This window comes from Natator depressus, chromosome 6 (assembly GCF_965152275.1).
Source record: "Natator depressus isolate rNatDep1 chromosome 6, rNatDep2.hap1, whole genome shotgun sequence".
Taxonomy (NCBI): Eukaryota; Metazoa; Chordata; order Testudines; family Cheloniidae; genus Natator; species Natator depressus.
Window position 1 is genome coordinate 56,672,303 of NC_134239.1, and position 15,697 is coordinate 56,687,999.

Below are 15,697 nucleotides of genomic sequence, written 5' to 3' on the forward strand. Positions count from 1 at the left end.
GACTGATGAGTATCATTGACTCCCCACCCAATTCCTACTACATCTTTGTTACCCTCTGATAAAAGCTTTTCAATCACATACACTGTAAAATAGAAAATTAAAATTATTTTGGATGAAACCGGGAAATGCAACAATTTCCCTAGGAGAATAACTTTCCAATAATGCTCAATAACTTACCATGTTGGACAAGCAAGAATAGCTAGCCATGTTAATCACTTCTGTTTTATAAAAGCAAACAAGGTGGGAAGGAAATAATGAGCCCTCAAAACATCTGTCTGGAGACTTGCAGTTCCCTTAGAAGGTTTTGGGTTTTGCCTTAAAGAAACTCAGTTCTGAAAAATTACGACCAAATGTTGAAACAGTTGCTAGCTCTTCACCCAAAATTAATAATTACATAAATATTAGTTTGTAAAGAGTAAATTCCCTTCACCTGCTTCTCCTGTCCTGTTGCTGGTGTGAAAATATAATTGTCTGACACTGCAAACCTTCTTGCAGCAAAAAGAAGTGGGTTCAGATTAATTTCTGCAGTAGTCAACGGGAGGGAGAGAGTGTCTAAATAGGTTCTACATGTAACCATTTGTCAGGAGGAGTTGGTTATCAGAGAATAATCACCAATCTAGCATTGCCAGTACAGATTTACCAGATGAGGCGAAATGGAGTGCAACACTTACTAGCTAAAGTAGCATGCTGGGTTCTGCAGCTGATTTGTATGTAACTTGTGCTGCTACTGTACCTAGGTAGCCCATGTAAAATTTATTTCTCTAGCAATTAATTTCTCTCTTACAAATGATAGTTCTCTAAAACTACTTATCAATTAATAAGTTAACATGCAGATGTAATGTAAAATCTGTGTTCTATCTAGAGCCCTGTGAGGATACAAAATTTGTATTCGCATCCAATCCGCAAAAATGGTGTGTGGATGTAAAGTGGATATCCACGGATTTGCAGAGCTCTAGTTGTATCTACTTGTGGTCATTACAGGTTTTGGAAGAGAAGGGCTGTTAAATGGACTGTCCTGGTCAAATTTTATCCTTGCTCTGTCCTTGGTTTTCTTTAGGATCTTGTGTAAGATACTTGTAACTTACCCCTTTCTATGGGTATGTCTACACTGCCCATGCCAGCTGACTCGGACTCATGGGGCTCAGGCTAAGGGGCTGTTTAACTGTGATGTTGACGTTGGGGCTCAGGCTGCAGCATGAGCTCCGGGACTCTCCCACCTTGCAAAGTCCTAGAGCCCACGCTCCAACCTGAGCCCGAATGTCTACATTGCAGTTAAACAGCCCGTTAGCCCGATCCCCATGAGCCTGAGTCAGCTGGCCTGGGCCAGCCATGGGTTTTTAACTGTAGTGTAGACATACCCTTGGTATCTGATTCTTCACTTTTTGTCCTGGTTTCTGGGGACACTTGGAGGATTATTTAATTTTTGTAAAGTATTTTAGAGTTCTAAATATTTATTTTTTATAATATTGGTAAATTACCTTTTTATATTTCTCCTGTACTTCCAGTTGGGTACAGTGTTCATTTCTGGCCTAAATTCGTGAGTGGTTCCTATTTGGTTCCAGAGAGAGAATGTATTTCTTTAGTGGGTGTATTTTTGTAGATTCAGTCTATATATGGTTTGTAAAACGATTTGGGTTCCCTCTGGGTGAAAGGCCTTGTACAAATGTAACTAATTGTTGGATAAACTCACCTGCCTCCTGGAATATCCTTTGAATATTCTTAGGTGTTGAGCCCTGTGATTATTGTTCTTTCCCCATAGTAGGGTAAAAAGTATTCTAGGTGACGCTACCCATTGTCTTTCTCTATGATCGCTCTTCCTATTGAGTTAAGGGTTTGTTGCTTTTTGTACCATTTGAGTGGCTTTTCCCCTCTGAAGTATAAAACCATAACATTCTGAAGAACCTGACTTAAAAACTGCCTCCAGAGTGAGTGATGGGGGTGAAGACTTGGCAACAGACCCCTATTTTCTTCTCAGTTGTATTACTAATATTCAAAACAACACACAGGATGGTGCCATTGCTCAGGAACATAATTGAGTCTGCTTGTGAACTTGCATCCTCAACACTTTTTTAGAAGTAAAATTTTGGATTTATTGTATTTATATATGCTGCTGTTCAACCTGAAGAATCCCAAAGAGCTTTACAAATTGTACATACAGGAATCACTTTGCACTTTACTGAGGAGCAGCCACCTGTAGGATGGAATGCAGCTGCTGTTTAGCATTGCACAACTACACAAAACAGTTTAATTTTCTATCCAAAAGCCTGTTCTGCCAAGACAATGGGATTCCCCCCAAAAAACTGAGGAAGATTTGATACTTTGCTAGCATATCACTAGACCTGGCCTTTTTGCATTGTTTGAAAAGTCCCCTTGGCATAGTTAAATAGCACTTGGCCAGAGATATATATTATCCTTGTTGTTTGTCTTCTGGCTCCGCAAGCTTCATATGCTGCCAGTGCATCTGGAAATGTCTTTCCTAGCACTTGCTCTCCCACCTAGACACACGTGCACACTCCTGCAGGCTTGGGGAGATCCTAAAAAGAAGTGTCTTCTGGACACTTCAAGGTGCTGGAAATTCCTGCAGAAACAACTAAGCTCAGGAAATTCACTTTTATTAGGCCAAGGCACTTGAGCTATGATCATTGGCAAAGCACATTTCCTTTTGGGTTGGATGTGGTTCTTTGGTATAATTTGATTCCAGGCTTTTAAAAAAGTAAGTGTGTGTCTCTACTACGGAATTGTATCAGTCAGCATATTCATTACCAAATCCTGTTTTTCCTCCAGCACCAAAGGTTTGTCTTGGGTAAAAACTGAATCTGGATTGAAACTTTTCATATAGAGTCTCAGCCTAGAATTGATTCATCTTTGAAATTCTGTATACTTACCTGTTTGAATATCGCATTTATTTTTTTAAAAAGAGCCTCAGTTTAGACCAAAGACATGCAAATTTTACAACACCCATGGCTGTGTTGAAAACTTGCCAGGATCAAGGACTACAACTAATTTGCAAACACATACATTTTTATATAAAAGAAATGCTAATATTTGCTTGCATGTATGTAGGGCCTTACCAAATTCATGGTCCATTTTGGTCAATTTCATGGTCATAGGATTTTTAAAATCGTAAATTTCATGATTTCAGCTATTTAAATCTGAAATTTCATGCTGTTGTACTTGTAGGGGTTCTGACCCAAAAAGGAGTTGTGAGGAGGGGTCACCAAGTTACTGTAGGGCGGGGGGGTTGTGGTACTTCTACCCTTACCTCTGCACTGCTGGAGGCGGTGGCAGTGCTGCCTTCAGAGTAGGGCAGCTGGAGAGCCGCAGCTGCTGGCTGGGAGCCCAGCTCTGAAGGCAGATCCACTGTCAGCAACTGCACAGAAGTAAGGATGGCATGGTATGGTATCGCCACCCTTGCTTCTGTGCAGCTCCTGCAGAGCTGGGCCCTCAGTCAGCGGCCGCCACTCTCTGGCCGCCCAGCTCTGAAGGCAGCAAGGCAGAAGTAAGGGTGGCATGGTATGGCATTGCCACCCTTACTTCTACACTGCTGCTGGTGGGACACTGCCTTCAGAGCCTGGTGCCCGGCCAACAGCCTTCACCCTCCGGCCACCCAGCTCTGAAGGCAGTGCAGAAGTAAGGGTGGCAATACTGCAACCCCCCTGCAACTCCCTTTTGGGTCAGGACCCTCAAATTTGAGAAACGCTGGTCTCCCCGATGAAATCAGTACAGTATAAGGTAAAAGCACACAAAAGACCAGATTTCACAGAGGGAGACCAGATTTCACGGACAGTGACACCTTTTTTCATGGCCATGAATTTGGTAGGGCCCTATCTTTTTATTCTTCGTAGAAGAATAGAAATTGCTTGTTTGGTAGAGTTTACCAGTAGCAAAAACCTGCTGCAGATCAGCTTTTCCACATGCTGCAATTACAAGGCAGCTGTATTTTAGGCTTCACTGCTTCAGTTGGCTATTGGGCTGCACTTTGAGTTCCCCCAAATTAGAAAACCCAAATATAAAAGTAAATTATTCTCTGCTGTGGTTAAATCACTTTTGACATTTTGAGGGGAAAAACTGATAAAAATATGAAAGAAACTGGCTCCTTCATATATTTGCATGGAGTTTTATTCCACTAGCCCACTCATGAATGCATTGAAATGGTTTCCTCTGCATGTCCTTCTTGATTGATTGATTGTTCTACAACTTCAGTTCATTTTTTTTTTTCCCCAATAACTTTTTCAGTTTGAGGACTCCAGCCTCTGTGGAAACATCCCTCGTTCCAGTGAATTTGCCTCCTAATTTAATTTCCAACTGATTTCTCAGCAGCATTGAGCAGATTGCATATGACAAACAAAAACTGATTATTAGGCATCAGGTCTGTGGAGTTAGCAGGGTCTGAAAGTGCATTTCATCCTTTCCTTGCAGGCAAGGTGGTTCTGGGAAGCGTATTTTCGGTCAATGAAAGCTATTGCTCTGGCCACCCTTCAGATTATCAATGACAGGATATACCCATATGCTGCCATGTCTTATGAAGAATGGAATGATCCCCCAGCTGTTGTAAGTAGAATGTACTTCTGTGACTTTGTCATAAAATAAGATTTTTTTCTTTCAGGTCATTGCTGAGGTATGTACTATGCATCTTGGTAACATTACTATTTAAAGGTTTGTTGTATTTGTAAGTTGCACAAAATGAATGTTTTTATGATATTCTGGTGTGTGTGTGTGTGTGTGTGTGTGTGTGTATATATATATATATATATATAGAGAGAGAGAGAGAGAGAGAGAGTGTTTTTGTTAAATTTTGTGTGAATTTGATACCTTTGAAAGGGAATAACTGAAGTGATAGCAAAAGTCACACGGTATAAATAGATTCTATGTGAGGAATACCTCCCCTACCTCCAGTTTTCTTCTCCCGGCTGTTGTCTTCTCCACACAGCCCTGTGAATATACACCCTTGGTATTCTAGTCCTAGAACTTGCTTGTACAGAAGCTGATAATCTTCCTGAGTGATCTACTTTTGGGACAAACTCATTTCCACTCTTTTTACTTGGCCAGGATTTGAACCCAGCTCTCTGAGGAGGACGTACTAGTGTATTAATTAACCTGCTGCACCATTCAACCGTATTTATTTTCTTACATTGCAGAATTTTGAAAACTAATTTCTCCCTTAGTTTATTCTTTACACATAAAGAAAAATTAATACCTGCATTTCCTTTTTGTAAACTATCCTGCAAAAGCTCAGTCAAAGGGTTGGTAGCAGGACAGTTTTCAACTGTACAAGAGAAGAGAGCTCAGGAATAGTTTTTTGATATTAAACTCCCTAAATTATTGGAGAATGATAGCATTTTCAACAGGCCTCGCCTAGGATACTGATCCATTAGCATCGCTGAGTGAGAGGCGAGCATGGCACTGACAGATGTCTAGTGTGAAGGTTGAGGTATGAAAGAAGGAAGCAGTTACTCAAGAATGAGGAGATCAGAACACCTTAGTAGACTATTTAGACCATGCCTTAGCTCAGCAAGAATGCCCTGACACCTGGCCTGAGTTTCATGGTAAAAGAAAAATAGGGATTTGGAAACACCCAGCATTAAAAGCCACCTCTCAGGCTGCTTCTTCTCCGCTCTCCTTCTAGTAGGATACCCACTGACTTCAATGACAGTTCCTTCTGCTGTGGGGGACAGATAAGCCCCTGTTTTTTTGTTTATAACTTATATTTAAAGGAAACTCTGTATTTTTTGGGATCCTGTGGGATGAAAGATCCTAAAGCACTTTACAAGAGATCGGTCACCAAACAAACACAGCAATCTCTAGAGTGTAACACTGAAACTGGTCAGCAATACACAGCAACAGTACACAATAGCATAATACAGGTAGTAAAGAGGAATACTCTATCCATGTAAAATTGCAGAGAAAACTTAAGGAGACTCTAGTAATTAGCCAAACTGGAATTTGTCCAGCCACATGCCATACTGAGACTCTTTCATGCCCACTAATGGTCAGTTCCTTGGATTTATATTTCAGCTGAAAGAGTCTCAATGCATGCATGAATATTTTTCTTGCTTCAGTATGGAAAAAAAAAGTCATAAAAACATCCTTTGAGCTGTGTAAGTTCTGTCAGCCAGCTATGTATAGAGATCTCTTGTGACCCCCTCTTACAGGATCAGTAAAAGAAACTACAGTTCAGATCAGGAATTGTTCTTTGTATTTAATTGCTCCTGAACAGACCCACGCCGTTCTGTGACATTAGTGACCATCAATTTTTGGTAAGTATTTATCACTCCAGTATGAATGCATATAAAAGTATAATTGATTCAATCACTTCTTATTTAACTGGCTAAAGTCTGTAGCTTGTATCTTTTGACCCTTGCTCTAATAGTGGAAGCAAATAACTGGAGCCTTCAGTAGCTATGATTTTATCCATTGTAAAATTTTTTTGCTTTAGAGATATTTTATCTCTTGGAGGTGAGCTTATTATCATTGCAGTCTTCTAGGCAGCCTCCTCCGCAGGGTCCAGCTAATTTATAATTTCAGACACTTTGGGCTGCGAGTGATTATATAGTATCTGCCAGTCAACTTAATAAATCATTGAGTTATTTCTTTAAATAGTTGCACTATCCAGTTGCCAGAATTCCATAGATGGTCTGTGCTTATCAAAAGGAATAATGTCCCACTTGAGCCATAAGCATGTTTCTTATCTTGATTTGTTCCTAGATAACATGCATTTATAATGACATTGTTAATTTCTGATTAATCCTGGTGGGAAATTATGATTCTAAAGATACATTTATGCATGTAGAGATTTGACACAGTATCTTTTAGGAGAGCGAAAGGTGCCATCAGATCCAGATATGAAAATAGAGTGAGTAATTTAAAGTTAGTTTGAGAATGCTACCAGTTTACAAATGATAGCCGTATTCTGGGCTAAATAAATTTCGAGGCTGAGACATGTACAGCAAATAAACTCTGAAACTTAGGACATCAGACTTCTCTTAGTCTAGGATATAGTTATTAATCATTTAACAAGGAGCATCCTCAAGTCACTATAGCATTAGTAGTGAAATATGCACTCCACTGGGCTCTTGTAAATCCCTCTTCTATTATTGGCTTTTGCCGTCAGAATTTGCCATTCACATTCCCACAACAAATATGGCTGACTCATCATCTGGCTCCTTCTCCTTCCTCTTTCCATCACCCCTCCTAATGCTACATTTTATATTGAATGCAGGTCCAGCTACACTATAGTTCCATTGTGCAGTGTAGACTGGACACTGGAGTGACAGATTTGGGGAGGGGGTCAGAAGATGAGGCAACCATGTGTGCTGTGGGCAAAATCAGTGAGAGGTGCAGAGAGTGCAGTAGCTTTTTGGTACCAAGGGATTTACAGCAGCTCATAAGAGATTTATGTGGTCACTATACAGTTATTAACCTAACATTTTATTATGCAGATCCCTGTGCACTGGCTGCTAATGGCCCTGAGTGAATAGAGAACACAGATTTGCTTACAAAAAGAAAAGGAGTACTTGTGGCACCTTAGAGACTAACAAATTTATTTGAGCATAAGGTTTCGTGAGCTACAGCTCACGAAAGCTTATGCTCAAATAAATGTTAGTCTCTAAGGTGCCACAAGTACTCCTTTTCTTTTTGCGGACACAGGCTATCATGGCTGCTACTCTGAAACCTGTCAGATTTGCTTACAGGTAGTTATGCAGTTGTGCAGAAAAGACCTGCTTTTACTGGAGCAAGTGATATGAGTTTGGGCAGATGGAAAAGGGAAACCTTCCTTACTACTTAATGTAACAGAATAAGAGCCTACTGTAAAGTTCATCACACAAAGGAGGAACTAGTGATCATTCTTACTGGGCTTCTAGCGGTCCTACATCATTTGTGTAGTGTTCTTATCTGTAGACATTAAATGTAATTCGTGCCCCACATAGTAACCTGACTCTTACAGTCACTGCAAACATCAGAAATAAGTGTTCAGTAACGTGCCTTACCCTATTACAAATTATGTCACTGGACAAATTATGTGCAGTTCAGAGCTATACAGTAGAGCAGTAAGTGATTGTTTTCCAGCTTAACAGTCCACGTAACTTGTTCAATTCCTGTAACTCCCCTGCATGTAAAATTCTTCTCTGTGACCTCATGAGGCTACCTTGATTTGAGTCACCTTTTCATTTCAATCCCTTATTTCCCAAGATTTGACGCAATGCTACAGGACTTTAACATTAATTTGAATTAGTTCTGAATTAATTTTTTTTTTTAAATGGGATGATAACCTGTAAAAGTGCTACACACAGGAGTTTGCCAGGGATCTGAATGTTTCCTTAGACAGGTTTCTAACAACCTCATCTCTGAGGAGGAATCTGGCGCTTTCACAATGCTGTCTTCACCAAATTGGCAACAACATGTTGGGATTGTTGCAAAATGCAAGTTAATTTTCTAAGCGTTTTCATTTTAAGGTTACCTTGACCACACCATCACCTTGAAATGTGGGGGCAGGGACATATCTTCAGTCTTGGAAATATTCAGATGGTTAGATACTCCTTTGAGCAGAATTTCAGTGATTCTGGTATTTGAGGCGTTGGCTATTGTTTGACAGTGAGGATGGAAATGGTGTTTATACACTAAAGTTCATAGTGAGGAGGTTCACAGCTAGGTCTGTGTGTAGCTCAGCTTTATTTCTATTTCCTTCATTGAACCCCTCCTACGCTGAGTGTTGCTGCCACAATTTGTGTGCAGCAGCAACACTTGAGTGTTCTTTGAGCATAAGGGAATGTAAGTTACATGAGACATGAACGCATGTGTAATGCATCACATGTTGAGTATGTTATACATTAAGGAAGTGATCAAAGCAATTTCACCTATTCAAATTGGTTGGCTGACTGAAAGTTTTTAGCCCTTTTTAAAAATAAAGGTTTCCATGTGAAGTGGAGCAACATCTGTGTTAATAGATCTTTCCATTGGGGCTGAGGGAGAAGGGAAAAATAGTAACAAATACCTAAACATTTGCTTTGTTTTATATATTATGATACAATACTCTGTGTGTGTGTGTGTGTGTGTGTGTACACCCACTCACATCTAGATGTTTCCTTCTTTTAGTAAATTAATATAGTGCTAGTGAAAGGTGCCAAATTGACAGCTCTGGCACCTTTGCTGAGAATACACAAGTGTGCCAGTTATTGCCATTTGTTTACTGATTCAGCCATTATCCATTATAAACTGGACTGAGATTACTGACTTCACATAAATCACTAACCATCTATCAGGTGGTAGTCATGATTTTTGGTCTCTACCAAACTGGAGTAGAACAAATAACCTTGAGTTGAAAGACTCCTTATCCTACTATTAGTCTCCCTCAATTAGATGCTTTTTAATTATCTAATACAGAGATAAATTAGTCATTGCAACTCTAGATTTTGGAGACTATTTAAAGTCTCTCTCTGTGTGTCCCTGTACCTTCCCAACATATGTAGATGATTGAGAATGACAATAATGTTGTTGTTTCCCAGGTTTTCTTTCGCTGGTGTTTGTGGAATTCTTTCAGGCCTGCTTTTAGCACAGAGCTATAAAAGGTTTGGCCCCATTATTGTGTCTGCCTTAGAGTTTTGAACTTGAATGTTATAAACTGTAGTTTAATAGTTTCTAGTTTAATAATTGTCGAGAGAATTGCTATGCTCCAAAAAATAAATGCACTTCTCTAGCAGACCTCCATTCTCCTGTTGAGTGACGGCCAGACATTGTATTTTCAGTAAGACAGAAAAGAGGATCTCCACCCTATTTAAACTAAAGTAATAGACAAATTAATTTAATGCAAAAAATGACTTTTTCTCTGAGTAACAGTAGCGTAGTTGCTATTCACTTAACAAAACCTAAGTCAGATGTTCATTTAGAGAATGGATTGTGTGTTTCAGCTAACTGGCAACCAACTGAGCCTTTAAAACACTTAAAATAATTTCTGAGCTGTTTGGCTGGCATTTTACATCTCAGTGTTCCTGTGAATAATCTAGATCCTGAGGGTTGCCAATCAAAAACATCACTCATCCAAGTTTAAATAATAAGTGTTAAACAGATGATTCCACTGTATTGTATTTTCTGCTTGTGCCCCAATAACACTCTTCACCTTCAAAACGTTGAATAAACATTTGTGTGTATGAGAGGAAATCCTCCAGCAGTCTTATTGGCTGACACACATGGTATAACTCAATTTTTCATTGCCACATTTTTCTGAAATTATTAGATTTCATAACATCCAGTCTACTTCCAGCCACATTAAATTTTACTTGTGAGATGTGTTGGATCGGTTGGGTGGGATTTTGTCTTATTTGCCATGTTGGATTTCTTGCCATGTCTTGATAGAAGATGTAGTTACTAATACACTTCTGCAGTGTTTGTATTATGATAGGTCATGTGTACCAAATATATGATTATTCAGACTTAAAAATATATTTTCTTGCTGAAGCAAAATTTGACAGTCAATTTCTCCTTGCCTTACCTGCCAAGAGTAGGGTTCAGGATTCTCTGCTTATATGGTAAAAGATGACATAATACTTATCTAATGCAGTGTGGCTGGTACCTAATGTAGAGAAAGTTTAACTTCATCTGCTTGTGATATCCTCTGTGGCATGAGAAACAGACTCCTGGACTTGGTTCTTGGCATGCAGTGGAGGTTCAGATGTTTCACTTTAATGTCAGTTGTAATTTTAAGTCCACACGCAATCTGTCTGTATCTAATACTGTTAGATTTTTAGAGAGCTTTTTGCTTCATCTTTAATATGGGAGAGACTGAAGAGAGAAGTACATACACAAATGTATATGTAGGGGTTGTGTTTCTTCTTCTCATGGCAGTTGTTTAATGTAGGCTAGCCTGAAGAAACTATAGGATTTTTGTCTGCCATCTTATTCTGAAATGACTCTATTATCTGCCCCTTTCCTTATAATAACCCTTCTTATTTCACCGGCTGGTCTCCGTTGCTCTCCTTGTGGCCTGGAAAGTAGGAGGCTTGGTCTTCATTAATGGCTCAATAGAAATGTACAGTAGTAGAATTTAGTCAGCTTCTTTTTATCCCAAGCTTCACCTTCATAATGCACTCAACCTTTTCTGGCCCTAGGGGTGGGGCCTTGCAGCCCTACAATTGATTTCAAGGTTTGTTTTCCCAATTTAGAGTATGTTACACTGTCTGCTCTGTCAGGAGACTGCACTGTAGAGTTTTATTTTAAAGAAAACATGAATCCCATTCCTGGATGCTACGGTGATTAGCACCAATAGAACATGAATACCTTGATAGATGGAGAGATCCTAAAGATTCCAGTCACTATGACATTTGTAAATATGCACTCTGTTCTAAACGGCGCTCACCGTCCCCCTTCCTCAAATCCACTCCATTGGCATATTATTGAAATTAATGGAAAGAAGGAAAAAACTTAAAACTGAAATTAATACTTCACAGAATGCAGGGAGATGAGGTGAGTGAGAGAACATCTTTTATTGGATCAACTTCTGTTGGTGAAAGAGACAAGCTTTCAAGCTACACCGACCTGAAGAAGCACTCTGAATAGCTCGAAAGCTTTTTTCTTTCACCAGCAGAAGTTGGTCCAATAAAAGATATTGCCTCACCCACCTTGTCTCTCTAATATCCTGGACCAACGCAGCTACAAAAACACTGCAAATAATCGCAGAATGTAGTCAGACTATAGAATTCACAGTTGTAGGAGGGCAGAGAGAGTAAAATAGATTTAGCTAGACTTTAAAAAGGTACTGCATAATTTCGTATTTGTAGTTATGAGCTAAAAATTGGTAATCAAAGATCTTGCTTCAGGGGAGCAGCCACAGGAGTTCACAAGGAATTCACATGAGTAACCCCTGTGTGCACTTGTGGAACCCCCATGTATATTGTAACAGAGTATAATACATGCTACTGATGGGAGTGTACTAAACTCCACAGACCAATGATCTTGTCCAGTCTGGCAAAAAGTCCTATTTCTGAATCCACAATGTAATCACTTTGACTGTGGAGAAGTGGAGTGGGTTAACTCCTCTGGTTTTGCCCTTTGACCACTTGAGGATGGGAAGCATGATGAAATACTTTCTCAAAGTATTCAGAGGAAACACATCATGCATAATTGGAGCAAAATAGAATAAATCAAGGCTTTTTTGGTCTGCTAATTCATAATTGAAACCACATTGAGGTTAAGATTGATATGTAAAACAATCCAACCAAAAAAACCCTCCATGCAGAGGTAGGGGATAAGTACATCTCTGCTTTGCTGGGTACACGGAAGAACTGTTTAGTTACTGTACCATTCAGCGCCTCATACTCCTCAGTCCTTGCCTCTTGGCTTTTTAATGACGGTGGGTTGTCCTTGTTCAAATTGAATATGGTTTTACTAAAAAGTGTGGTTAACAAGTATTAAGTCTGATGGTTGTTGAAAATAAAATGTATAGGGAGGAAAAAGCCACGGTTCTTGTTCATGAGAGCAAGGGAATCTATGTGCTATATTATTGCAGTTTTTCCTACTAAATGGTATCTTGGAATTGTTAACCCTTCTGCCAGGAGATGGACCTTCTTCCACACAGCCTCAAGTTCCTAGAGCCCCCTCCCTGACCCTGTCTGTCATGTCTCCACCTTCTCCCCCTTCAAGTCTTTCCTTAATATGCTCCTCTTTCCATTGTCCCTTTACCACCTGACTAAGTAATGTTGCTCAACAAACATAAACAATTTTTTCAAAAAAATCATGGAACTCCATAAAATGTGTGTTTAGCTTCACTGCTTGCTTATTGCCTTTAATATCTCCTTCCTTTGTTTATACTTAGATTGTAAGCTTTTTGGGGTAGAGGCATTGTATTAGCTCTGTGTAGCATGTTATTGGTACTATACAGATGTTATAATGCGTACAGTGATTAGCCAGTTATAGAATAATTGGGGTTGGATATGATTTCTCAGATGTCAAATATCCCACACCGGCATCCTAGCAAGATTGATTTTGTTATACTTAACACACCCTTTGCTCCCTCGCACATGAGAGATTGGTATCAAGTGCAGTCTTAAATATCTCTAATGGTGGGGTTTTCCTTGTCCCATTGCCTCCATTGCTTTAACTGCTCTTAAAATATAATCATGTTGCATTCAATAAGAAAGGAGCAGAATAATGTTCCAGTAACAAGGGGAAAATACCTTACTAGCAAATGGAAACTTTTTTTTTCCTTGTGGCAGTCATGCACAAGCCAGCTGCAATAGCTTGAATCCCTTCTCACGGACTCATCCCTTTAAAGAATTCTCACACCTCACCAACTTCAGGCCAGTCTCCCCAGCCCTCTCTCACATTGTGGGTTCCAGTCCTTGGGCTTTCCACGTTGTGTGTGGAGAGGCTTGCGTAACAACTTAGACAGACAGACAGACAGTGATGTGAGATCGCTGTTAGGAAGCTGCCATTTGCAACCTGATACTGCTTGCCCATAAAAGTGATTCACAATAAACAAACTGTCAATCTTGGGTTAATTACCATGGCTCTTGTAATGAATATTAGCATGGGAGGGATGAAGAGGGGAAAGGATTGCCATATCCATAGCTGAGTGTCAACACTTTGTCATGGAAAGTGATAAATGATCTCTCCACCACTACCTCTTGCTCTTCTTTCTGACGGTGAAAGTTCAGATGGGCACCCATAATAATGATGGGACTAAAACAAATGTTCTCTCACCGTGTCGACTTCTCCAGCTGCCAGTGGTTGGGAGTAGTCATCTTGATGCCATGATGCATTTCATGCCCTGCTGCCATAATAGAGATTTAATTAGGTTTCTGTTGAGTTAATTGCCTGCATTGTTTGCCTTTCCCCAGCAGAAGTCTGGAAGACTCAAGTAAATTATGGAGGTTTGAATTTGCCCAATTTCCTGCAGAAAGTGGGGTCAAGAGGTCTGAGACTGTAGACACACACTTCAGGCAGGCAGCAGGGGGTTAGCTCTTTAATGGCACTTCAGAGATGCCTAAATGCCTTTTTGAAATGTTTCCCTCAAACAAGGGGCCTTGGTTTTCTTTCCCCATTAGGTTCTAAGGAGCAGAGTTCAAGCTTTTCCTTTACTTGGACACCACTTACCAGGGGCATAAGATGAAATAAACATACTTCTTTTGAGAGGTTACCTTTCTTTCCCTAAGAAGATTCTGTTATGAGGAAGTATTGTACTTTGGACAGAGAGTAGGATCAGTTGGAACTGACATCATGTCATGTTTAAAACCCTTGATTGTTGCTTATGTTAATGCTCTCTTCGCAGGGGTTGTCTGTATATATTTTGTGAAATACCTAGCAGTTTTAAATGTTTTTTTTTTTTAAAGTACTGTCAGAAGATGATGATGAACGGAGTAATCCTTGCAAATTCTATTATTTACTATTTCTATTACCATACTGCCTGAGAGCCTGAAGTCAAGGACCAGGGCCCCATAGTGCTGGGTGCTAACACATTCTATTAAGATATACTGCAGCCAGAAAGGAACTTGCACAATAGAGGAAACTTCATATGGGAGCTCTTAATTTGGATGGTGGGGGTCACCATTAAATAATAAAAAGGATATTTATTGTCTATAAGATTACTTCACCAGTTATTTCTTCTTGTTGGGCAGAAATGCAGGATTTTCTTGGCACTGTATTGGTTATGCAGCTAACCCCCTGCTGAAAGTATTAATACAAGCAGGCTTGTGAAGGATGCACAAAAAAGATTCTCAACTTTAAAAGGATCATTTGGAGGAGGTGGGAAGTTGGGGAAAACTTGATATTCAGGATCTTTGAGAGAGAAAATGCAGTTTTTGAAGTTGTTCATTAAAGGTCTAATGAGGTTGGCCGTGCCCTATTCCAGTTTAGATTGTGATTCACCCTAGAAGTTCTTGGGACTGCTCCATAATCAGAGAGTTCTACCCCTGCTCTTCAGGTCCCAATAAATATTAAAGAAAATAAGCCTAAAAACTGGCATTTCAGAAAATGTGAGCATCTGAAATCTGTTCCTGCACATGTCAACAGCTAGTGTCACCAAGACAGACCAGTAGACATGCAGACTATTTTAGTAGTGTAATGGCATCAGGTAAAGGTGGATAAGGCAGCCACCTTTGAGGTGTGAGGGGGGGAAAAAACCCCCAAAGACACTTTAAGGAAATGGTGAAGCTCCATACCTCCTGCCAGCAAATATGAGCTGATAACTTTGGGTACATAAAGTTTATCTTTCTCCCGATACTAGCAGTATGTATTTAACTGGGGTTTCTTACAGTATTGCAGGAAAGTGTTGGCAGTTATTGGGCAGTGTTTCTAGACTATTAGAAGTGTTCCTAGTTCTTTGTCGGCTGAGATTCAAAGGCTTCCCTGCAAAACAGTGTCAGCTTCTCCTTTCCCAACTCCCAAACGCTTTCTTTCCCCCACCTCCAAATAAGTCTTATTTTCTCCTCTGCATCTCTGTCCTAGCGTGGATGTCAGCATCTGAATAGCAAGCTGGAATGAAAAAGTTGAAAGTCAAAATGCCTACAATTTCATTCCCATCTAATGGTTCCTTTGCAGCTGCCTCCCCCCACATCTTCGGCTCCAAATGGAGTTGGCACACTCAGTGAGAACAGAGTTGTCTGTCTTGTCTCTTGCCAACTGAGCTGGCTTCCTTATGCTTGCAGTGCATTGAAATAAGAGCTTTAAAGTCTTAAAAGGGACCCCCTAGTTAAAATTCAGATGGAGT

At 39.9% G+C, this 15,697-nt stretch overlaps 1 protein-coding gene across 3 annotated transcripts in view; it reads left to right on the plus strand.

Moving 5' to 3' along the window:
- The window catches only part of EXT2 (exostosin glycosyltransferase 2), a 92,755-nt gene that overhangs the window by 37,511 nt on the left and 39,547 nt on the right, over nucleotides 1-15,697 (plus strand). For 2 of the 3 annotated variants that reach the window (XM_074955313.1, XM_074955314.1), the window contains exon 8: nucleotides 4,420-4,551. The exons of the other annotated variant lie outside the window; for it this stretch is intronic. In XM_074955313.1, the coding sequence (XP_074811414.1) occupies nucleotides 4,420-4,551 (132 nt within the window). The remainder of the gene's footprint in view (nucleotides 1-4,419; nucleotides 4,552-15,697) is intronic. 3 annotated transcript variants of the gene reach the window in all.